Source organism: Suillus plorans, assembly GCF_016647745.1.
Source record: "Suillus plorans strain S12 chromosome Unknown HD556scaffold_12, whole genome shotgun sequence".
Classification (NCBI taxonomy): Eukaryota; Fungi; Basidiomycota; class Agaricomycetes; order Boletales; family Suillaceae; genus Suillus; species Suillus plorans.
Window position 1 is genome coordinate 202582 of NW_024537396.1, and position 22516 is coordinate 225097.

The 22516-nt window shown below is 46.7% G+C and overlaps 6 protein-coding genes across 6 annotated transcripts; 5 read left to right on the forward strand and 1 right to left on the reverse strand.

Moving 5' to 3' along the window:
* Nucleotides 1-1004: 1004 nt before the first annotated feature.
* On the forward strand, nucleotides 1005-5859 carry HD556DRAFT_1348568 (SNF2 family N-terminal domain-containing protein). Its single transcript, XM_041302317.1, has 21 exons — nucleotides 1005-1165; nucleotides 1216-2015; nucleotides 2079-2458; nucleotides 2521-2585; nucleotides 2631-2769; nucleotides 2816-2890; nucleotides 2938-2992; nucleotides 3040-3158; nucleotides 3213-3376; nucleotides 3427-3485; nucleotides 3541-3554; nucleotides 3607-3824; nucleotides 3873-4050; nucleotides 4099-4553; nucleotides 4606-4656; nucleotides 4710-4789; nucleotides 4851-4981; nucleotides 5029-5183; nucleotides 5234-5285; nucleotides 5340-5366; nucleotides 5415-5859. Exons 2-21 carry the CDS (start codon nucleotides 1348-1350, stop codon nucleotides 5447-5449), a joined length of 3120 nt encoding a protein of 1039 aa, XP_041163412.1. The 5' UTR covers nucleotides 1005-1165; nucleotides 1216-1347; the 3' UTR covers nucleotides 5450-5859.
* HD556DRAFT_1348571 (ribosome recycling factor domain-containing protein) lies at nucleotides 5855-7114 on the reverse strand. The gene is made up of 4 exons (XM_041302318.1): nucleotides 6626-7114; nucleotides 6472-6569; nucleotides 6282-6420; nucleotides 5855-6225 (listed from the first exon to the last, which is right to left on the reverse strand). The coding sequence occupies exons 1-4, from the start codon at nucleotides 7076-7078 to the stop codon at nucleotides 6145-6147; spliced, it is 771 nt and encodes a 256-aa protein (XP_041163413.1). The 5' UTR covers nucleotides 7079-7114; the 3' UTR covers nucleotides 5855-6144.
* Nucleotides 7115-7230: 116 nt separating this feature from the next.
* HD556DRAFT_1525379 (uncharacterized protein) lies at nucleotides 7231-9525 on the forward strand (the record flags this gene model as incomplete). The annotated part of the gene is made up of 5 exons (XM_041309260.1): nucleotides 7231-7277; nucleotides 7331-7427; nucleotides 7480-7811; nucleotides 7859-7953; nucleotides 9023-9525. 5 exons carry the CDS (start codon nucleotides 7231-7233, stop codon nucleotides 9523-9525), a joined length of 1074 nt encoding a protein of 357 aa, XP_041163414.1.
* Nucleotides 9526-15060: 5535 nt separating this feature from the next.
* HD556DRAFT_1460049 (uncharacterized protein) lies at nucleotides 15061-16165 on the forward strand (the record flags this gene model as incomplete). Its single annotated transcript, XM_041308221.1, has 4 exons — nucleotides 15061-15195; nucleotides 15250-15509; nucleotides 15698-15824; nucleotides 15875-16165. The coding sequence occupies 4 exons, from the start codon at nucleotides 15061-15063 to the stop codon at nucleotides 16163-16165; spliced, it is 813 nt and encodes a 270-aa protein (XP_041163415.1).
* Nucleotides 16166-17452: 1287 nt separating this feature from the next.
* HD556DRAFT_1439942 (uncharacterized protein) lies at nucleotides 17453-18323 on the forward strand (the record flags this gene model as incomplete). Its single annotated transcript, XM_041306026.1, has 4 exons — nucleotides 17453-17461; nucleotides 17524-17606; nucleotides 17663-17740; nucleotides 17807-18323. The coding sequence occupies 4 exons, from the start codon at nucleotides 17453-17455 to the stop codon at nucleotides 18321-18323; spliced, it is 687 nt and encodes a 228-aa protein (XP_041163416.1).
* Nucleotides 18324-21456: 3133 nt separating this feature from the next.
* HD556DRAFT_1305737 (uncharacterized protein) lies at nucleotides 21457-22420 on the forward strand (the record flags this gene model as incomplete). The annotated part of the gene is made up of 4 exons (XM_041299824.1): nucleotides 21457-21465; nucleotides 21528-21610; nucleotides 21667-21744; nucleotides 21811-22420. 4 exons carry the CDS (start codon nucleotides 21457-21459, stop codon nucleotides 22418-22420), a joined length of 780 nt encoding a protein of 259 aa, XP_041163417.1.
* Between the last annotated feature and the right edge of the window lie 96 nt (nucleotides 22421-22516).

The following is a 22516-nucleotide window of genomic DNA, read 5'->3' on the forward strand; positions in this document are numbered from 1 at the left end:
CCACGGTCATATGGCACCACGGACTGAGGGTATAAGTCGAGAATGAAGTATGCTCACAAATAAATCCCATAGATAAGTCGGATCATTAAATCGGCGGTTCCATTGACAGAATCCGTGTTGTGGTCCTTCACTCGAATAACGAGAAAGATATTTCACTAGGCTGCACAAGACACGTTGTGGATGGCCGCGAGCAGTGTCAATAGTAGGAGCTCGGTCTATGTCATCAGAGGTCTGCCGTTCAACTGATCCAACATCCAACATCACAGAAGGAGGGCTGAATACAGGATAGAAGGTAATCACCATGAAATCATTGGCAAGCGCTCAAAGGATATATGTAGTCGTCCCTTGCGCAGACCATGGCACAAAGTTAAAGTTCTCTTTAAAGAAGTCAACGTGGCCATGGCCCATGGTCAAAGCTGGGTCATTCAATCCAAATGCGGACAACCAAAGAATGCCAAACAAACGCGCCTTAAAGTCGTGTCGCGGTCGCGTCTCGTCTTTCACTTTGCACTTCTTCCATTTTGTTGCTAGCGCTTATCTTGCATCTTGATGCCACGATGGACACATCGTCACATCAGCCTGATATTCTTGCTATCGCAAGGGAGCAGCTTGGCCTTCAGAAACACGTGAAGGTAAGTACATGTTAATTGGCGCTCGTCTGTGCGGCGTTATTTGTGCGGCAGGGTTGAACATATTTCAGGACGCGTCTATTCCCAAGTCCTATCTCACAGCGCTTCGCCGGCATCTAGATATAGATCTTTATGATACCAACGTACGTTTTTATCATCCGGTGTCACATCAATACTTCTTTGATGACCTTAATTATAGTTTAGAGTCACGTTGCAGCCAAAGACAGGATGTATGCGCTCCCAATTGTGGATGTGAAGATTTGTTGAGTTAAATTTATAGATGGCGTGGTCACCTGCTTGGAGCAGGCTTGCGCTGCTATCAATATCCCATTGGGTGCCAGATCTGGCCGCTCGGGTGGCAAAGCAGATGGTTTTGGTAGTTTGGCTAATTACACGGTATGGTATTGCGTATGCAAGTTATTTTTCACCTATGAACATAACCTCTTTAGGTCCATGCCAGTACACCGAGGCACAAACAAGCGAGACTTCTGCGCGTCAAAACCCTTCATGCTGGAAAAGCGATCAAGAATGGAACAGTAAGTAAAATCGTGTTTTCTGCCAGCTCTATCATGACAATGATGCGCAGCCAAATGTACTCCCATCAAACGTCGCCGTCGATACAAAGCCGCCGCGAGGTGGTTTGTTGGCACAACTCGATGCAAATCTGAATGTAGATAGTCTCTCCAGCCCAAGTTCATCTGCCCGACGAGCCCCAGTAATGAAAGCGTTCGTGTCATTGCCATTGAGGCGTGGAACTGCTGAGACTGCCGTAAAGCCTGAGCCGGCTGACGCTGTCATTCCTCGAAAGCGCACTTCCTCGTCTCTCGTGTTTCTTGGTGCGGAGAATGAGGAAAACAAATCTAGAGTTTCCACTCTCTCTGTATCTAAGCGCACAACCATTCAACCGCCCAAGGCGCCTGTGAATTCCAACACGCAGCCTTCGCAAGGCCACATTCCCGTACAGTTCGCAGATCAAAAGGCTGTGCTTCCTGTGGCCCACCGACCATCCTTGCACCGCAGTTCTGATGAAACCCGTTTAAGGATCAACAACATTCAAAACGACCTTAACTCCCTAGCCAAGCTTTCTAAATTGACGAAAGACACGACCGTCAGTCAAGGACCTTCCACTATGACTTCCCAGGTCCCTCGTTACAACGGCGACAATACTGGATATTCTTATCCAACTCTTAATTACCAGCCTATTGCATCGGGATCACGGGTCCGTCTCGACGTTGCTATGGGGTTGGACACAGACTCGGAGGAGGATTGGGAGCTGCCTGATATCTTCGGTGGTGCTGACACCCGTGACGCGCGCTTTGACGAGGATGGCGACTTCTACGGGAGGGGTAAAGACCTATTTATCGGGCCGATTGCGAACCCGGGCGAGTACGTCACGAAATCTTTCGGAATGAATGCGTTCTCACGTTATCATCTCTGTGCTGTTTGCAGTATTGACAAATTTTTGATCGCTGCTGGCAATGCGGAGCAATTCGATGGCAATGCCAGTGTCGACAAGGCCCTCAAAAAACTTGGATTGAAAAGCCTGTACGATCTCCTTCCAGGAATGGCCATTTCTTTGTTAGCTCACCAGGTTATTGGCGTCGCATGGGCGTTGGAACGCGAGAAATGTGGCGACAGGGGAGGCTGTTTGAGCGATGAGATGGGCTTAGGGAAGACGGTGCAGATAATCTCGGTGATCGTCGCCAACCCCTCCAATGACCCTATATGCAAGACGAACCTTATCGTTGCTCCGTTGGCCTTACTGGACCAATGGAAGCTTGAGATCGAGATGAAGACCACCAATAATTTGAAGTGTCTAGTTTATCATGGTACGTTCAGAATTGTATATGGGTTTCGATCGAATTCAAGTCTCACGTTCTCTTCTATTGAGGCTCCAACAAACCTCGCAAGAAGACCGACTTGATGAAATACGACATCGTATTAACCACTTATCATGTGCGTTTGAGTGTGATATCTTTCATCGATTGCTGACTCTGGTAGACTCTTGCACTGGAATGGCCAGATCTGGAGGCGGAAGAAAAAGCCAAGCAGAAGGCTCAAAAGCGCAAGAAGAAGACCGATTCCTTTATCGAAAGCGATTCGGGGGATGATAGGAAACATAAGAAGACAAAGAGAGAATGTGAGCCATGGCGACCATTGTGGTCACCTAAACTGACTTTGTATAGTTGGGCTTCTCTTTCAAGTCCAATGGTACCGTGTTATTCTCGACGAGGCACAGAACATTCGCAACCGGCGCACAAGTAATACTTGCCACGTTTCTTTCTCCTATATACTCATGACCCTGCAGGAATATCTCGTAGCGTTACCGATCTTGACACGACCTATCGCTGGTGCCTCACAGGGTGAGCATCTCATCCATCAAGACCACTATTCACTAATTTTCGGACAGCACTCCCATTATCAACGGCCTAGTTGATGCATACGCGCTATTTCGCTTCCTTCGCTTCCGTCCCTGGTATGATTGGCAACAGTTTAATGGACACGTCTCCGTCATCGAGAAAAAGAATCGTACGTCGATGTTCGCCTAAGATCTCACCTTCACTTAACCGCGCTTAACTATAGCTGAATTGGCAAGCAAGAGACTCCAGGCTATCTTCATATCGATTATGCTGCGTCGCAAGAAGGATTCGATGTTAGACGGCAAGAAACTCATCGAACTTCCCACAAAACATGTAGAAATGGAGAAACTAGAGTTTTCCCAGGAGGAGCGCGAAATATACCAAATGGTATATTCTACCAGTACATATATGCGTTGCGCTCATTGCACGTCTTTCAGGTCGAAGCTCGCTCTCAAGCTAAATTCAATCGTTTTCTCCGCGCTGGCACTGTCTTGAAGTAAGTCGCCCACTGTTCAGAAAAAAATTGAAAATCTCAATCACTACTTGTTTAGAAACTATCATCAAGGTACTTCATCATTTCACCAACTCAGCTGTTGTTAATGACTCGTTTAAAATAGTCCTTGTGATGCTATTGCGTCTTCGACAAGTGTGCTCCCATCCCGCTCTTATTCAAGAGACTTCCGAAGCCCTTGTTGCAGCAGATCAGTTAGATGGCGGGCATGACCTTAAGGCTGAGCTGGCCCGCGCAGTTCGACTGGTGTCATCAGATTTTGTCACGAAGCTGAAAGCAAAGTATTTCCAGTGCGCGATGGCACGTGTACAGGCAGAAAAAGAGGTGCGTTTTTCTTGTCACATGGATTTCATGATATTGACATGGATGTAGTCCCTGGATGCCACTGCCGATGGTGAGGAATGCCCCATCTGTATGGATACATTCACCGAGGCCCGTATAACGGCATGCGGCCATGCCTTTTGTCGCGAGTGTATTGCCAACGTCCTTAATGCTCCCTTTGTCCAAGACGCAGAGGACCCTCGTAAATACCGTAGTAATGAGAAGCCTTGTGAGTCACGCACGTAAAGCTTCTTGCCACACTCATTTTGTTTTGCAGGTCCTAGCTGTCGCACACCCATTTCTGCGGATGCTATTTTCATTCGCGAAGCATTTGAACCCACTGATGCCGAGTTGTCCGGAGACGTGTCGACATCTTCCGATGATGAGATGCCCGAGATATCTGATATGATACTTCGGGGATCGAGTGGCAAAGGCGGGGCCAGGCGCATCTATAAGAAGCGTGCTGTGTATGACTCGGATGGTGAATCGGAAAATGACGACGACGACATGAGTGATTTTATTGTCGAGGATGATGAGGATGAAGGACAGAAGGATGCCAGGCGCGACATCAAGAAACGTCTGAGAAAGCGCCGCGCGATGGTCGTTGAGTCTGATGATGAACTTGACGCAGATGAGAGAGAAGTGGTCATCGGCCGGAGCACCAGGAAGGTGCCTGGTTCCATGGGTCAAGTTAAAATGATGTCGCGTTTCCTTCCTTCTACAAAGATGAATGTAGGTTGTTACATTTCGTTGGCAAAATCTTTTTAATGTCTCTCACTCTCAGCACATGATGGAGCACCTAGAGAAGTGGGCCAAACAAAGTCCTGGCGACAAGGTGCGGCTTGACTTCCAAAAATATAGTGATGGTAGTGTTGATGACATTTGCAGACCATAATTATATCGCAGTGGACCGAATGTCTCAAACTCGTCTCTGACTTCCTTGCAGAGAAGAAAGTACCCCATGTGAAGTACGAATCTTCTGATGATTTCGTACCTGCTTATCTGAGTTGCTGTTATCTTTCGGTTTAGGTACCAAGGGTCGATGAGTCGCAGTCAAAGGGATCAGGCTGTCCGAGTGTTCATGACGGGCAATACTGCACAAGTTATGCTTATGTCCTTGAAATGCGGAGGTGTTGGGTTGAATTTGACAAGGGCTAATCGTAAGCCTCCCCGGTTTCTTACTTCGCTGCGTTCTGACTCCTCACAGGTGTCATCTCACTGGACCTTGGCTGGAGCGAAGCAATCGAAAGCCAGGCGTTTGACCGAGTCCACCGTCTCGGTCAACAGAAAGATGTCTTCGTGCACAGGTTGGTCATTGCCAATACTGTCGAGGATCGTGTTCTTGCTCTCCAGGAGCGCAAGGTAGAGCAAATTATACTTCACGTTTGTGCTCTGTTAATACATACCATCAGCGAAACCTTGCGGATGGTAGCCTTGGCGAAGGCTCCGGAAAGAAGATTGGCAGTAGGTATTCGCCATGAGTCTTGGACACGTTGCTAATGAGCACTTCTATTGCAGGGATGAGCGTCCGTGAACTGGCAAATTGTACGTGGCGTGTTGCTCTTTCCTGCACGTCTGCTCACGCTTGGCTAGTGTTTGGTCTCGACCACCGAGGCAACCTCCTTTGATGAGATGCATAGGACCGCGTAACCCGAAATTTTCATTATGTCTGCTTCATTCTTTTCCTGCTTCTTGTTCCGTTGTAAAATTGTTCTGGCCGTTATCATTATCCTAATCCATCGAATTTGTAGACTTATACCTTGCAGATGTTATACCTTAGAGCCCGTTGGTCTTTTGCAGTCCTGAGTAAATAACTTTAACTAGTAGTGTATAATTTATCAAAGTTTCATGTTGCAGTCTACGTATTCACAAACTATGTGGAGCTACAATAGTAGCAGCGTAGTTAACCAATCCAAATTGTTCGTCGCTCAAGCTCATGAAGTTACCTTGTGCTCGTTGCACGAGAGCACAGTCAAAATCAACACTTACCCTACGTCGTGGACGCCAGACTTTGATTTCTGTAACCAACAACTGACAGGATCAGACAAGCTTGGATTATTATTTATCTCTTTCGAATGTATCAACTAGTACATCAAGCAGTGGCCCAGTGCAGTGGCTGTTATTGATATTCTTACCGTCGCCTTTCCCGGCTTCACTTATAGTAATGTCGAAAAATTCCTGTCGCATGTGGAATGTTCGCATGTATCATGAACCTTGAATTGGTATATGCATCGATAATGATAGACACAGATAGTGAGGCCTGAAGCTTGATGCCTTGAAAGATGTCGATAGGGTACAGCCTCTCCATGGAGGGATACCCACCCTACCGGGCCCCAGTTGATTTCTTCATATGTGCAAGAATCTTGTCTACTTCGGCAGAGTTCTTATCTGCGAGTTTCTGAAACTAATAGGTCGGATAAGATAAAATGATGAAGTGAGTAAAAAGTAAGTCAAACTTACTTCTTCGAGTTCAACTGAGTGCTTTTTGTAGTCGCCTTTTTTGACACTAGCCTGTTGTATTTTTCGAAGTTGTACACGGGTATCCTCTGCCATTCGCTGAGCAGTCGCAGTCAACGCATTGCGGGCTTCGACTGTTGGCCTAAAAGAGAAATGATGAACGACCATGCCACAGGAAAACGAAGCGAGTGACCTAGGTATGGGAATCTTGATTGTCCTGGAATCCTGCTTCTGAGGAACAATATTTGGTAGCTTTGCGGAATATAGGGCCTGTTCCACTGCTTTCAAATTCTACTGGTGCACCAATGAGCGAATGTCCTCGAGCCTAACCACGACGAGGTGCTCACATGTTCCTCGAACACCGTAATAATCAAGGTTGAGCCTTCTCGAACGCCAATGGTGGCCACTTCCTCGATTTTCACAAGGTCTTTTCCTTTGCCTGGAAGTTCTACGCGTACTGGCGAGAGAAGGGCTGGGGTGACGCGACCACTTGCACGAGTCTCTAGGCCAGCTACCTCTTTGCGGTACCACTCGACAGCGGCACTCATCTTCGCCTCGGATTTTCCATATTCTAAACGAGAAACCTCAGAAGTAAGAGCTTGTTTAGATCCCGGGACTAGGTCTGCAGTAGATTTCGCCTTCGACCTCGAGGCGTAAAGCCGGATGTATGATGTTTGGGGTGACCGAGAGATACCATTGTGTGCAAAGCTCTGTGTCGGGCGGAGAAACTGAAGGCTGCGACGGGACACAGCTCTTGGCGAGCAGGAGGTGGCAAGCCGCACAGCACTGGGTAGTGACATGATGTAGGGTAATACTCTTAAACTTCCATCTAATTTTTGCAGGATGTTTGAATTTCCTAATTTGGATTTCAACGCCCATATATTTCGGCAAGTTCCGCTCGTAAGTACTTCATATATAACTCCGCTAGTCGCTGATTGAATGCCTCGACAAAATGTGCTTGCATAAATATTGCAACGGTCTTGCAATAGCACAACAGCAGTATGGAACGTTGCACTAGGGTTTGTCAATCGAGATAGTATACTGATTTATAGCCGGATCGTTGCGGTCCTTATTGATTCCGCTGATATCCACGCCGGCATATTTAATAGTGGTGTTCAAAGTAAAAATTGGGCGGCTCTGAAAACGTGGGTAAGTTTGACAAATTTCTTTCAGAATCTACGGAACGTTCAGCAGGCCCAAGCGGGGTCTGAAATACAACCTTCATGCTGCACGTGATACCTCCACCACCCCTGCTGCAAAGTTTAGCGTCAGGTGGGAGACCCGCGAGTTGGATCGCACCGATGCCCTTGTACAATTCCTCGACACTCATCCTGCTGACTGCTGCATGCTCTTCAATGAATCGAAGAAATCTCGCGATCCCGCCATCAGTGAACCCGATCCTTCGGGGAGTCAAAAGAATCACATCTGGGCGGCGATAGCTGAAGTTATCTTCGAGAAGGATGAGGAGTACAAGGATGCGTATGCTGAGGACAAACACAAATTTACAGTGGCAGTTTCTAATTGTATTACGCAGTGCGTATTCCCCCTCTCATATGCATTAATTCACTAAACAATCTTAGTCTCAGGAATAAATATAAAAAACAATGTGCTCGCTTCCATCAGACCGGCGCTGGCATCAATCCACTTGATGCTGCTGGTGCACAAAATCTTCGAGGTAAGGTTTTTATTTATTTGAATTTATCAAACTGCGCTACAACAAACTACAGAGCAGGTACTAATCGACTTCCCATGGTTTGACATACTCGATAAACTTTGGAAGAGCAATCCGACATTTGCGCTGTAACACTCGGACTGGCGTTGGTCGTGTATCCTTCCTAAATCGTATGCGTCTCACACTTATATTCCCTGACACTCCGAGAGTTCTGCACACTCGTCCGAGTAGTCCGAAGGTCGTCCGTCCCCTTCCAAGGTCTGTATACACGTCCGATCCTCCGTACCATGTCCTTTCCGTGTCCGTTTGACTTCGCTGGTGCGTTTTTACATTGGTTTATCTGTTATTGATCATGTCTTAGGGGCACATACATCGAAAAGCTTGATTAATACATATAGCTACACACCTCGTGTGCTATTACATGCATATCTCTGTAGCGGCTCGCCTTGAGTCTTATTACATTTCGGATAGCTTATCTTGCTACTAGTTTCACCTACGCAGATTCCGGACTTTCACGCTGTAGGATATAATCCGACTCGCCAGATACTCGCACTTCACTTCACTTTCCTGGCTACGAGTCATAGTTTGTAGAGTCACTTCGGATAGTCGTACTTCGCGCAATCGATCTCTTTGTTCATTCAGAACGATTGTCTGGCCTGACCGCTGCCATTTTGTGTCTTGATATCTCTAGCTCTTCCAATAGACTTTGCCTAGTCGTACCTTGGTACATCTATTAAGTCTTATACTTCAACATATCTCGACACACTTCGACACATCCGCCATATTTCTCTCTCGGAACTTTTGCTGTTCATCGGACGTCTATCAGACACTTCATACTGCCTCGGACCTTCTTTTCTTGACTTCGGACCACCTTCGCTCGCATTGGACAAGTACTTTGGTACTTCGGATGCATCTTCGGAACTTGAGACGCACTTTGGGTAACTCTTCCTGTTCTTACCTTCGATCTTAACAAGATATCCCTTGCATTTATATCAAGAGATAATTCTATAGGCAGTCTCTTTGGGACGAGCATTACACTCGCACATTGAGTTCTAAGGTAATACATTTGTAGCGCCTACAACGAATCTACTCTTTACAGCGCCGAAGACGATTTCATCTGTGCCGGGTGTTGATCACGCTGCTAATATGGCTGCCCTTACCCAAGGGAAGGGCAAGCAGATGGTCGCTCAGGCCCCTTCTCCTGACCCCGACAACATCGTTGGGGACACCGAGAGTGACATCATCGACGACATCTTGGACGAGCCTCTGCTTGCCCAAGGGAAGGGTAAGGAGAAAGCTCTCCCCCCTCCCTGCCCTGATGAGCCCATGGACAAGGACCTTAACCCCAATGACGACCATACCTTCATCACCCAACCCGAACCTCCACTCCCCTCTACCCCTCTCAACGATGCCAATGATGATGGGGAGCCCCGAGACGACAATTTCGGGCCATCCAATCAGGAGGACGAGGACAACGTCCGTCCAACAAGCGCCCTTGCCCATCCTCACCACCCCCTACGCATGCTCCTCGTACCCCTAACAACCACTCCCATGGAAAATTCCAAACTCATGTAGATCGTGTTACTAATAGTGGTGCCATCCGCTCGCCCAAGTCATCACCCTCTCAGATGTCGTCGTCATCATCTGCAACATCATCGTGCATACGCGCCACACCAACAGGAATATCAGGATTGCAAACATCATCCACTCGCAAAGCAGCCCCCTCCCAAAAATCCTTTCTCTCAAAGTGCGTCAATTCTGAGATGCAGGACGTCCAGGGTCAAGTCGAATCACTCACTACCGGGATGAGTTACATATATACTGCAAAGGCAGCTGCCTCTGAATACAAGCTCGCGAAAGTCAATGCTCACCGACACCAACGTGACATCGAGTTTCAACGTGAGCAGGCCGATAAGGAACGCAGTGACGCCGCCATTGTGCACCAGTGTGCGCAAGAAGCGAAGGCCTTGGAACTTCAAGTTCTCGAGGCCCAGGCTAGGGTTCAGGCGGAGAAAAGGGCTGCTTTGCAGCTCGAGATCGAACTTCTCAAGTTGAGAGGGGCGCATCCTGAGCGCCCGATTGTGAGTGTATTTGTTGTCATTGCTGCTGTGTTGTGTGTTGTTCACGGACATTGTAGTTGTATGTGCTCATTTTGTTCTGCTTGTATCACATGCTTGTTTTTTTTTCTTTTTGTAAACCATGTCTCACATATGTCTACATGTCATACCTACATGTTCTACATGCCTCCTATTTCTATGGTAATACATCAGCTGCTTGTCTTGTCTTGTGTTTTGCAAGATTCCTGTAAGTTACTACCTCAACAAATTCTCCATTAACTCTGCACGAGCTGCATGGCCAGGGGTGCCAACATAGGAAGTATCACCCACAAGACCTACATCAGGGTCTTGTTGCTCTGGGGGGGGGGGATAAGGTCTCTTCCCTCATCCCTAAGGGCCCAATCAGTGGTACTACCTTCACCACTAAAAATGTTACGCTGTTCTTCAAAGCGAATAATCATGTTATGAAGGATGATGCAACACATCACCCAGTAGGAATGGAACTGAAGGTGGTCATCATTCTGCAATGGGTGTCGAAGCTCCTGAAGAGACTGGAAACGGCCCTTGAGAGCAGCGAATGTGTGTTCTACCCGAACACGAATCTAAAAAAATTAATTGAATATCAAGAAGTTGAATAATAAAATAATAGATGTACCTTGGATAGGGTAGTATTAAAAGCCTTCTGGTCTCTGGTCAAGGACCCATTAGGAGGCTTCTTGAAAGGGGGAATGCACCATGTCTCCAAGGGATAAGCACTATCTGCCCAAATCCAATGATTATCTCCAAGAAGCATTGCATGCTGTTGAAAAACATGAGTGGATTGGAATGCAAATGCATCATGTGCACTACCAGTGTGACCAATAGAATAATCCACTATAGTGAGATTGTGAGGCAGGATGACTGCCTAAAATATTTTTTAAATCAGACAAAGAGGTGTCAAGTAAAAATAAAACACACCTGGCAGTTGAGGGAATATTGAGACTTCCTGGTGTAAAATGACTCTCCATAGTGACCTGGCTTTTGATAGAGATTGAATAGTGATCCATCAACTGCCAAAATACCATTCCTCCACTGTGGGCAGGACTTGGACTGAACATAGTGACAAGTCCGTGCAACCTCATGAGAGTCAAGAGTAGGAAAGCAGATAAAATTATCATGCTGTCCAAGCAGGGCAGTCATGACACGATTAGTGCAGTTTGTAACAGACCCAATGCTTATGCCTGCCCACTGACAGATATCCTGGTTGGAAGCTGCATTCCCGTAGTGGCCAGCACGATTAAGAAAGATAGAGAGTTGCACAGCAACAGGGAGTTGGGGATTATTGGACTGATTGTGGAAGACAGGGTCACCACTGATTTGATCAAGGATGTCGTCGAATATATCAGGATTGACATGTAACTTCATCCGGAATAGGTCAGGGCGATGGATAGCAAAGTGGTCAAGAAGCTGGATCTGTGGTGCCCGCATAGGAGGCTCATCAGAAATGTGAAGGACATGTGCCATCTGTACCTCATCCTGAAGAGCAGTAAGAGAGCCAATAATATGAGTGTATTCTTGATGAATCAGAATGGAGTCGCCTGAGGAGCCTGAACTGCCAGACATAGGGGAGAACAGTGACATAGGGGAAGGTGGTGATGGGGTCCTAATAATACCATCCTCTGAGATAGAGGAGTCAGAGGAGCTAAGATCTCCCTCTGCTATGGCATGCTCAACCCAGGCCTTTGTAACATTTAAAGTACTAGTATCTATTTGATTGAGCAAGTCTTGATGGCGAGACTGGTGAGGCATTGGGCTGAGTGGGCTGTTATTCCATTATCGCGGACTAATCTAATCTAACCGAGTTTTAAGCGGAGTTTGAATGTTACGCAGGTGTGTTCCTGCCACCTGCGCTGTGCCATGCAACGAGCACACCACCGCTGATGCCATCCATGACAGCAACCTGTCGCGGCAGCATGCAGTTGGACCACCTCACTCATCTCATGTTGTGCTGGCCGCTCCACCTTACACGTTCCATGTTGTGCTGGCCGCTCCACCTCGCACCCTTACAGCCCATCAGGGGGACTTGGCAGCAAACATCGACTACCAGGATCATCATCAGGCAGGCGGCACTTCCTTCTATCCACTCCCAGTGCTGCCACCACATCACGCCACTCACATACCATTTACCATTAGCTCTCATATCCCAACTCGGTGCCGCATCACCATACCCTCCTTTCGCACTGCATTGCACCACCATTCGGATGAGTCTGGACCAGTCCTAACCCATCAGTAGGCAATGTTATGGGTATCTATAACCCACTGTGGGTCGTAGGTGTGGGTACCCAGGGGTATGGGTGGGGGTAGGCACTTAGGATACCCACACCCCTACCCACACCCACACAGTGGGTATGTAGGCAAAAAAATTATCTTTGCACTGTGATATGTGATTCAACTTTGTCAAATATGCTAGTAGTGGTCTCAGTGAATGGTATGCCTAGGTTGAATGGCCAACAACTTCATTTTCAATAATACTATCTTTGTCATCTATGTTGATTCCATTTACTATGTTACATGTAGACTATAGAAACACAACTTTGAACTTTGGTTCAGTAGTGTTCAATCCCTATGTTACTGATATGTCAACTAATTGATAAGATAAACTAGCCATAGACTCACCTTAAATAGCACTACAATTTTCATCAAGATACATAATGATAATAACAACTTGTGTTTGGCCAAACTCATCAATATGGATTTTTATTTTGCTCAAATTACTACTGATTAACAAAATAAGAGGCACAACAGACTTGTCTCAACTAGTACTACAAGGATAATATCAACTTTGATTTTTGCATTTTTCAGAGACTTACTGATGTTGGGTTTTTATTTAGCTTATATCTCTCTCAAATGGCTGCCAATTAACAAGGTGAGACTAGCAGTATATTTGTCTCCAGTACTACTACAACATTCATTAAGATATCTAAGTGTGTAGTACCAATCATTCATGTCATACCCATGGGTATACCCTCTATGGGTGTGGGTATGGGTAGCCATCCCTGGTACCCATGAATAAACCCACACCCACCAGTGTGGGTGTGGGTTTTTGGTGGGTGTGGGTGGGGGTATCACCACAGATACCCATGGGTATACCCCTGTCATTCCCTACCCATCAGTGTAAGTTCAAATTCCTTTTCTATTCTATGACTCATGATAATCCCAGTGCATTCCAAGAAGCTCGGACACTCATCAGGATGGTGCATGGAGTCCCGGTGCGTATGCACATGTTCATTTTGAGAGCCACTCCGCTGACACCCTTGTATTTTTTTTTCAAGTCACTCCCTAATCTACCTCATGCAGGCGCTGCAGCACATCGTGACATCCATGCAAGTCTTCCGGACCAGCCGCTCGTCCATGCAATTGTTCCACTAAGAACCCTACCACCCTGTCCCGCTTCACACTAGCCTCGAAGCGTACTGGAGTGCAAGGTCATGAATTTCTTGAAGGGTAGTGAAAGGCCATTAGTTTTTATGTACTAGCTACGAAATATATAACCTTCAGCTTTTTTTTGTGTGCAAATGCCTCTAACCCTAACCTTACAGTGTGACTTAGAAAGTTTGAAGTGTTTGAACCGCTAAGTATATTTTGAACGGAGTTTAAAATTGCATTTTTCAGCCGGTTTTCAGAACCTTTCAAAACAGGTTTCAGAGCATTTCTGAATCGTTCTGAATCGTTTCAGAGCGTTTCAGAGCCTACTCTGAATACCATTAATAATTAAATAATTAAATAATTAGCTTTCTCGCAGTCCATCAAGTCGTTCTGCCTTCCCCACACATGTTTCACCACTAATACGTTTTCCGCTACGTCATTTACGTTCGCGTTGTTCCTGAAAGAACGTGTACTCAAGTTGTAACTTGTGGCTCCCTCCACGGCATATCTGCAATCAGGTACATTTTGTATTTAGAACGAAGTCCGGTGACTTGATATCCATCGACAATGATAGAAAAACCAGGAGAACGGGTCCCCGGCGGTCTTGGCCAATAAATATTGACATTGTTGACAGTAGTGATTTGCACCATGGCGCGCGGCGCAGGGTCAATGCGAACTCCAGGGGAGCATAAGTGTTATTGCGAAGCAAGCACCTACGAGCAGTCGGTAATGTCATCACCCCACCTATTGGCACATCTCCGCGGAATTAATCAAGAACTTTATAGACTGCATTAGACCGACAAAGACCCTCCTTGGAAGTCGGGGATTGCAATCACTTTCGGATTTTTGCGACATAGGACATATGTACCAGCAATGCTATTGCAACCGCATCTCTATGGCGATTTCAAGGACTTTAACCCAACTTTAACCCATTTTAAAGCCTTACAAGGTGTTGAGATCCGAATTAGGAATTTCCGACAAAACAAACACACTGCCGTAGGATATAGCACGGGTACACAGCCATGAGGCTCTCACAAATATCCACCAGCACCTCGTTGTCCCCATCGCGTGCCTGGTCACCCCAGTAAATGTAAGGGCCTGACCGTATCTGACCGGTAATGAAGTATTCGTTTAGATCGCAGTTCAATTGGGCGCTTCCAGTGGGCGCAGTTAGGCGTCACTGATTGCACAGCGGGAAAACTTTTGCCGCCAGTGAATATTGTTTGACAGGAATCCAATACATGCCTAAATGTTCGAATGTGAGTGTTGCACAACAAAAGCGTACCTGGGAAATGTTTGTTGATACTTCCTTCGTATAGTCCCACTGACCAACTGTTGTAAGACACCGTTTGTGTACGACTTGGACCGGACTATAGAACTTTTGTGCGACCTCTCATACCGCCCGTGGCCCGGCGTACAGATATCGAAGGCTTAAGCTGCTCCAAGTAACGCAAAATTCCAGGGGCGTGAGCGGTGAAAAAAAACACAGGTTTGAACGTTGGCATATGGTTTTCAAATCTGCTCCCAAGCATCTCTGATAAGATCTCCTACATTAATTTGTGACAGTCTTTCAAATTTCAGAACGCGGTTGCTCAATATAAAAAGCAGGAGAGGGTAGTGTTTACCTGCCGTTCAGTCTCAATTCAAGATGTTATCCCTCACAATCCCGAAACTTGCAGATGAGCTTTTCTTGCGACCCGTCGTGATATCGATGAACAGTTTGGCCCTGTCGGCCCTTATGTCATATGTGATGTCCTCTAACGGACGTATCGACTGGAGACCGGTATGGTCATTAATTTAATACTAGATAATGTCGTTCACGCAATTATCTTTGCAGATAACCATCTGCGTCACGTCCGATATCCTTGCCATTGGCGCTGACCATCTTAAGGATAAAGAAGAGGAGTTTTCGTTGGACCGCACTACCACCAACGACCCATGCATCACCTGTTGGTTTATATATGCACGAACTTTCCTCGCCGCCAATGGTGTGCTCCTTGCATTGGTACTATCTCAGTGTCCAATTTCGACGCTCCTCACCACGGCAATGTTTGTCGTTCCTGCCTTGCTCTGGACCACTCCGATCAGCTTCAAGAAGTTTTGGCTAATCTCGAGGCGCCTCCACGGGAGGTTCGGCAGAGATAACTACCAGCCTTCTACCTCTGCGCCTGTCCTGGTCATCAAACGCATTCCTGGCATGAAAGCCATTTTTAATGGCATCATTTGAGGGTACGTCTGCGTGTTCACCTTGAACGATACACGGCATGCAAACCAATACTCTTCAGGTGTGGCATCTACGCTGTGGTTTTCTCCGTGTTGTCGGGATCAGGCAATCTCACTAGCACGTTGCCGTCTCCATGGAGCGTCGTTCAACTGATAGTGTGGTCGACCGTCAACCGCTCATGCCACGCAGTAAGTAGACCGCACATGATCGCACGATTTGACCCTGACTGTATCTATAGATCATGACCGATGTCCGTGATTTTGAAGACGATATGAAGGTTGGGGTCCCCACTATACCTGTCCTTCTCGGTTCAATACTCAAAACCAAGGTCATATTGACGGTCTGTCATATGCTGGTTATGTTGGCCTTCATTGAAAACACATACATTATGGGAAGCTGTCTATTCGCCGCAGCTCTGGTGTGGATACTGGGCAAAGACTCGCCAAAGAAGGTGTTCTTGTTTAGCTCCCATTCGCAGTCCCTGTTTACTATTTGGTATTTGTTGATGAGGCAGTATCCTCCGTTATAATCAACAAGTACTTTAGAGTTTCGAGATGCAACTGTAGATTGTTGTTTTCTCACCATAATTGTCATGTTCAGTTACCTACGTAGACTTTTTATGTGCATAAGCACAATTTCCTAGCTGTGATAAACCGAGTTCTTTATAAAATGAAATACACTGCTGCCAATCAGAGGCGTAAATATCAGTCGAGGTACCTAGGTATCTGAGCGTGGAATAGAAAATTCATTCATTCAGTCGGAATCCGCAGCATCAACAATACGTTAGTGCACAACCACTGCCGCATCCATGAAGTTCTACTATCACGATCACTAAGTAGTGTGATACCACTGTAATCGTTGCGGTGTGTACTAATTCCAAGGTGTTTGTACTGATTTGTCATGCTCAAGTAACAGCAGGGTCTCTGCAAGAATACACACTGACTTGAGCATACTTCGTTAGACTCTATGTTACTTTGTACAACTCGGGTATACTTGGATGTCGGAACTTGCTAGTACGTTACGTTCCTGATGCTCGCTCGTACTTACAGTCATACAAGGGTGTCAACCACAACCACGGTCTCGACAAGTCCCCTCATCACGCCGACGTACTGTCTAGCATTAGCTAGTAGCAATAGACACAAATGTATGCAAATGCACCGATCTGCACGGACTTTACGATTCATCGCGCGTCCGATCTCATTCCTTTGACCATCTCGCCGCTGAAATTGACAACTCTCACCCGGTCCTGCCCACAATTTACAAAGATGAAAATCTCAAAGTACTACGCTTGGACAATGCAAAGCACCTAGTGGCTTAATGGGTTGGTCGAATGACTGCCTGTTGCACGGCCCAGGCCGGTCACGACGACAAAGACCTCCAGAATTTTTTTGGACCTCGGTGTCATGGAATTCGACATCCATGTCAGTCTTTACTCGATTCTCCACGCTGGATTTCGATCGATTATGTGCATATGTCTGGCAATTAACTCTATCCTGGTTTTCGCTCGATGCTGTAACATATGATGAAGCATTCAAACGGATGTGGTACCTTCAACAACAATGCATTCACGCGTTACATGACCCACATCCACTAGTAACCTCCACAAAGCATCCTTGTACGAATCCCACAAGCGTCTGTCCACTGAAAACCACAATTCTGCATGTGTTTGTCCATCGCAAAGCACAATGCCGCGACCACAGCAGGGAATGGTATATATACCTACCCTGATACTTATCCAGCACCATCATCCTCTCAAGTTGAATCGTACATTCACCTCACAAGTAGTATCCTCACTCATATTCTTATATAACCAATCATGCCAAAGGTAAGCCTAATCAGGCGCATACTTCATGCATTAACTTGAAGACTGACTCTTGTAATATTTAGACCTACGCTTGCTCTAGCTGCAACCAAACTTTTCCCAAGTTCGCCGACTGCAAGATACACGAGGCCATGCATTCACCAGAAAAGTACGTGTTTCTACCCTATGGTATGCAGCTCACCTAACTTATATGCGCTCACGCAGTGCGTACTTCTGCACCTGGGACGGGTGTCACTTTGTGACGTTGCATAAATCAAGCTTCCTTGTCCATACTGATGGACAGTACGTTTTCATTCATCACGATCATCGATTCCATCTGATCAACAATTTTATTTCATTTCATTTCAGTACGGGCGAGCAACGCTACATCTGTCCTAATGATGGCTGTGACTACAGAACTCACATCCCTTCCAGCCTCACGTACCATCGCAAGAAAGAACATGGGTTTGTTCCTGAGCCGCGTGGCAATCGTCGTGACGCGGCCCAGTCGTCGCCCCAGCCTCCGCCGGTGGGAGAGCCCCTTCCCCTTGGTACATTCTACCGATACCCATACCAACTCCAACCCGTGCAACCGCAACCGCAGGCGATGCAATCCTATCCCGCCCAATACCAACCCATGCAACCGCAGGCGATGCAATCCTATCCCACCCAATACCAACCCCAATCCACTCAATACCAGCCTCCCCCACCTATCCACAACCAGTCGCTGGGAGTCTTATACGGCTCAGCAGATACCGCAGTCGACTATACCATGTATGCCGGACCTGCGATGGCCGCAAATGGGTGGACTGAGGGATGCATGTTTCCTGAGATGATGCAGAGACGCCCTTCGGACATGCCAGGGTATGAGTATAGGCGTGCTTAGTTTTGCATCGTTTCAAGAATCAAACGTCATTTTGTGTCGCTTTTTCTTTCTTTCTTTCTTTCTTTCTTTCTTTCTTGGTGATGGTTGTTCTTTGGTTTTCCGTTTGTTTGTGCACCATGATGGACTCTGGGCACCCTTCCACTCGTTTATACATTTCATTTATTACTACGATGTTTTCCCTTTCTTGGTGATGGTTGTTCTTTGGTTTATCGTTTGTTTGTGCACCATGATGAACTCTGGGCACCCTTCCACTCGTTTATATATTTCATTTATCACTGTGCGATGTTTTCCCTGGAGGATAATACATTCTTTTACATGTAACTCGTTCTAAGTTGTGAATGTTTGCCTCCCTCAAGTTTGATTCAAGCGCGATCATCGCTCATTCCCCGTGTAGTGGAGGAATCAGTCAGTAGGTGCTTTGACACATAGTCAGCAGTTCCAAAGTCCCAATAGATGTTTTACGCATACATGTGACCTTATGATTAGATTGTGATGTAAACACTGGTGCGATGACGGTGACCTCTATACAGAAAAATGGACCGATCAAAAGTACGGTGTCGTGTAAAATTAGGAGCCTTTGGCTCTAGTACATAACCAACAAATACTGTCACGATCCACCCATGAGGCTCCTTGCTTTCAAGACCTGCCTTTACAGAGGATAATACACTCTTTATCAATGTAACACGTTCCAAGTTACAATTGAAATGTTCGCCTCCCCCTCAAGTTATTCAGGCGCGCTCAGCGCTCCGAGGCATGATCGGATTGCCAGCCAGTACCACCGCCTCCTTATCAAGGCACTAGTGGCATCCTTCCTTCGTGATTTACCCTGCCAGTGAGTCACAATGCACATATACTACTATCCTATCCCACCCAGCTAGAAAATGCACATTCAAGTTCAGAACCGTTGTACCGCATAGACGAATCGAAATGACAACATTGAACTTACTACACTAGTCTGTCGTAATTCACCACACTTACTCTCCTCGCCAAGTATAGACTCTAATAATAAGTGAGCGACTTGCTCAAAATAAGTAACGACTCCCTTGTGCACCTGTTTGACGTATATGAATATGAATTGTTATTTGGCGGCCATGTGCATGACTAGTAACTCATGCACATGGCGCACATGGTAACTGGGCGCAATAAATCATCTCCCAAGAATAAATTTACGACATCGAGGGAGTGTTGGCAAGAAGGTCTGTTTTTTTTGTTCTCCCCATGGCCCACATCAAGCGAGAACGGATATGCAACACACCAAAAACTTCGGAGTTTGAATTCAAATGGTAGTACCTTGTAGATCAGATACCACAACACGACGACTTTCCTGAATCATTCATAATATCCCCAACGAAGCGGCATTCTTGCACAGAAGAAAGAGACAAGGAAAACCTCGCGTGGAATTCGTTGACGGGCTGCCAGACATGTCTTTCATCTCGAGTTACTTTGTACCGAGTTTCATTTCATTGCATTACACCCAATTCCACGTACACTGGAACTTGCCGCAACGAGATCTTTAAGTATACCAAGTTCAATATTCGTCGCACCGAGTTTATCGCATGGAGATCCTTTGCGCCGACTCTGTCCGCAGAACAACCGCACGACGTTACGGTTCAACGCCGCTTTGCATGATCAAAGGAATCTAAAAGCAAGCTAAAGTGTTCGAATGTGAGAGCTGCACAGAACACGAGTATTTGGGTGTGTCGATACTGCCTTCACATAGTCCCATTAACCAACTGTTATGGGGTACCATCTGCGAATTCGAACCGAATTGGACTGTAGAACTTTCTGTGCGACTTCTCGCCCCGCTTCTGGCCCAACCTGCAGATATCGAAAGCCTAAGTGCCGCAAGTAGGGTGAAAGCCGAGGGGCTCTAGCGCTGAAAAAATGCAGGTTAGTTGATTCAAATGGCACAAGTCGGGCATACTTGGACGTCAAAACTTGCTAGTACGTTGTGTTCCTGATATTCAATGATGGTTATATTCATGCAAGGATGTGAACCGCAGACTCAACAAGTCCCCTTTTTACTCCATCGACGTACTGCCTAATATTAGTAGCCATAAACAAAATGCACTGTCGGACTTGCACAGACTCTGATCAATCGCGCGTCTGATCTCATTCCTTTTACCATCTTACTGCTAAAATTGACAACTCTCGCCCTGTCATACCTACAAGGACCGAAGTCAGTACGCCCCGCCATGTAAAGCACCTAGTGAATCATGTTGACAAGGCACAGTGCCGCTCCCATGAAGTTCTACTATCGCTAAGTAGTTGTAAATGGCACAATGTCAAGTTGGGCATACTTGGACGTCAAAACTTGCTGGTACGTTATGTTCCTGATATTCAATGATGCTTATATTCATGCAAGGGTGTCAACCGCAGACACAACAAATCCCCTCTTTGCTCCATCGACGTACTGCAGGCTAACTTCACTAGTAGCAATAGACAAAAATGCACTGTCGGACCTGTACGGACTCTGATCAATCGCGCGTCTGATCTCATTCCTTTGACCATCTCACTGCTAAAATCGACAACTCTCGCCCGGTCATGCATACCAGGACCGAACTTTCAAAGCACCTAGTGAATTAAAGGATTGGTCGAGTGAGTTCCTGTTGCATGGCCCAGGCCGGTCACGACGGCAAAGACCTCCAGAAATTTTTCGGACCTCGGTGTCGACATCCATATCGGTCTTTACTCGATTCTCCACGTTAAATTTCGATCGACGCGCATATCTCTGGCAAATAACTCTATCCTGGTGTTCGCTCGATGCTGTAACAGAGGATGAAGCATTCAAACGGATGTGGTTGCTTCAACAACAATGCATTCACGCGTTACATGGCCCACATCCACCAGTAACCTCCACAAAGCATCCTTGTACGAATTCCACAAGCGTTTGGTCACTGAAAACCACAACTCTGCATGTGTTTGCCAATCGCAAAGCTCAATACTACAACCGCAGTGGGGTCCACAAGCGTCTGTCCACTGAAAACATGTGTTTGTCCATCGCAAAGCACAATACCACGACCACAGCAGGGAATCGTATATATACCTACCCTAATACTTACCCAGCACCATCATCCGTTCAAGTTCAATCGTACATTCACCTCACAAGTGTTATCCTCACTCATAACCAATCATGCCAAAGGTAAGCCCAATCAGGCGCATACTTCGTGCATTGACTTGAAGACTAACTCTTGTAATATTTAGACCTACGCTTGCTCTATCTGCAACCAAACTTTTCCCAAGTTCGCCGACTGCAAGACACACGAGGCCATACATTCACCAGAAAAGTACGTGTTTCTACCCTATGGTATGCAGCTCACCTAACTTATATTCACCCACACAGAGCGTACTTCTGCACCTGGGGCGGGTGTAGCTTTGTGACATTGCATAAAACAAGTTTCCATCATCATACTGATGGGCAGTACGTGGTCATTCATCACCATCATCGGTTCCACCTGATCAACAATTCTATTTGATTTCATTTTAGTACGGGCGAGCAACGCTTCATCTGTCCTCACGATGGCTGTGACTACAAAACTCACACCTCTTCCAACGTTACAAAACATCGCAAGAAAGAACATGGGTATGTTCCTCGGCCGTCCAATCGTCGTGACCCGGCCCAGTCGTCGTCCCAGCCTCCGCCGGCGGAAGAGCCCCTTCCCCTTGATACATTCTACCAATACCCATACGAACTCCAACGCATGCAGCCGCAACCGCAACCGCAGGCCATGCAATCCTATCCCACCCAATACCAACCCATGCAACCGCAGGCGATGCAGTCCTATCCCACCCAATACCAACCCATGCAACCGCAGGCGATGCAGTCCTATCCCACCCAATACCAACCCATGCAACCGCAGGCGATGCAATCCTATCCCACCCAATACCAACCCCAATCCACTCAATACCAGCCTCCCCCACTTATCCACAACCAGTCGCTGGGAGTCTTATACGGCCCAACAGATACCGCAAGCGACTATACCATGTATCCCGGACCCGCGATGGCCCCAAATGGGTGGACTGAGGGATGCATGTTTCCTGAGATGATGCAGAGACGCCCTTCGGACATGCCAGGGTATGAGTATATGCGGGCTTAGCTTTGCATCATCCCAAAAATCGAAACCCATTGTGTTACTTTTTTCTTTCTTTCTTGGTGATGTTATTTCTTTGAATGTGCCATGATGAACTCTGGG

Coding starts and splice junctions, on each gene's coding strand:
- HD556DRAFT_1348568 (XM_041302317.1), top strand. CDS start 1,348: ATGAAAGCGTTCGTGTCATTGCCATTGAGGCGTGGAACTGCTGAGACT. Junction 4,554..4,605: donor TTCCTTCTACAAAGATGAAT/GTAGGTTGTTAC, acceptor TCTCACTCTCAG/CACATGATGGAGCACCTAGA. Junction 5,184..5,233: donor TTGCTCTCCAGGAGCGCAAG/GTAGAGCAAATT, acceptor ACATACCATCAG/CGAAACCTTGCGGATGGTAG.
- HD556DRAFT_1348571 (XM_041302318.1), bottom strand. CDS start 7,078: ATGTCACTACCCAGTGCTGTGCGGCTTGCCACCTCCTGCTCGCCAAGA. Junction 6,570..6,625: donor TTACGGTGTTCGAGGAACAT/GTGAGCACCTCG, acceptor GTGCACCAGTAG/AATTTGAAAGCAGTGGAACA. Junction 6,226..6,281: donor ACTCAGTTGAACTCGAAGAA/GTAAGTTTGACT, acceptor CCGACCTATTAG/TTTCAGAAACTCGCAGATAA.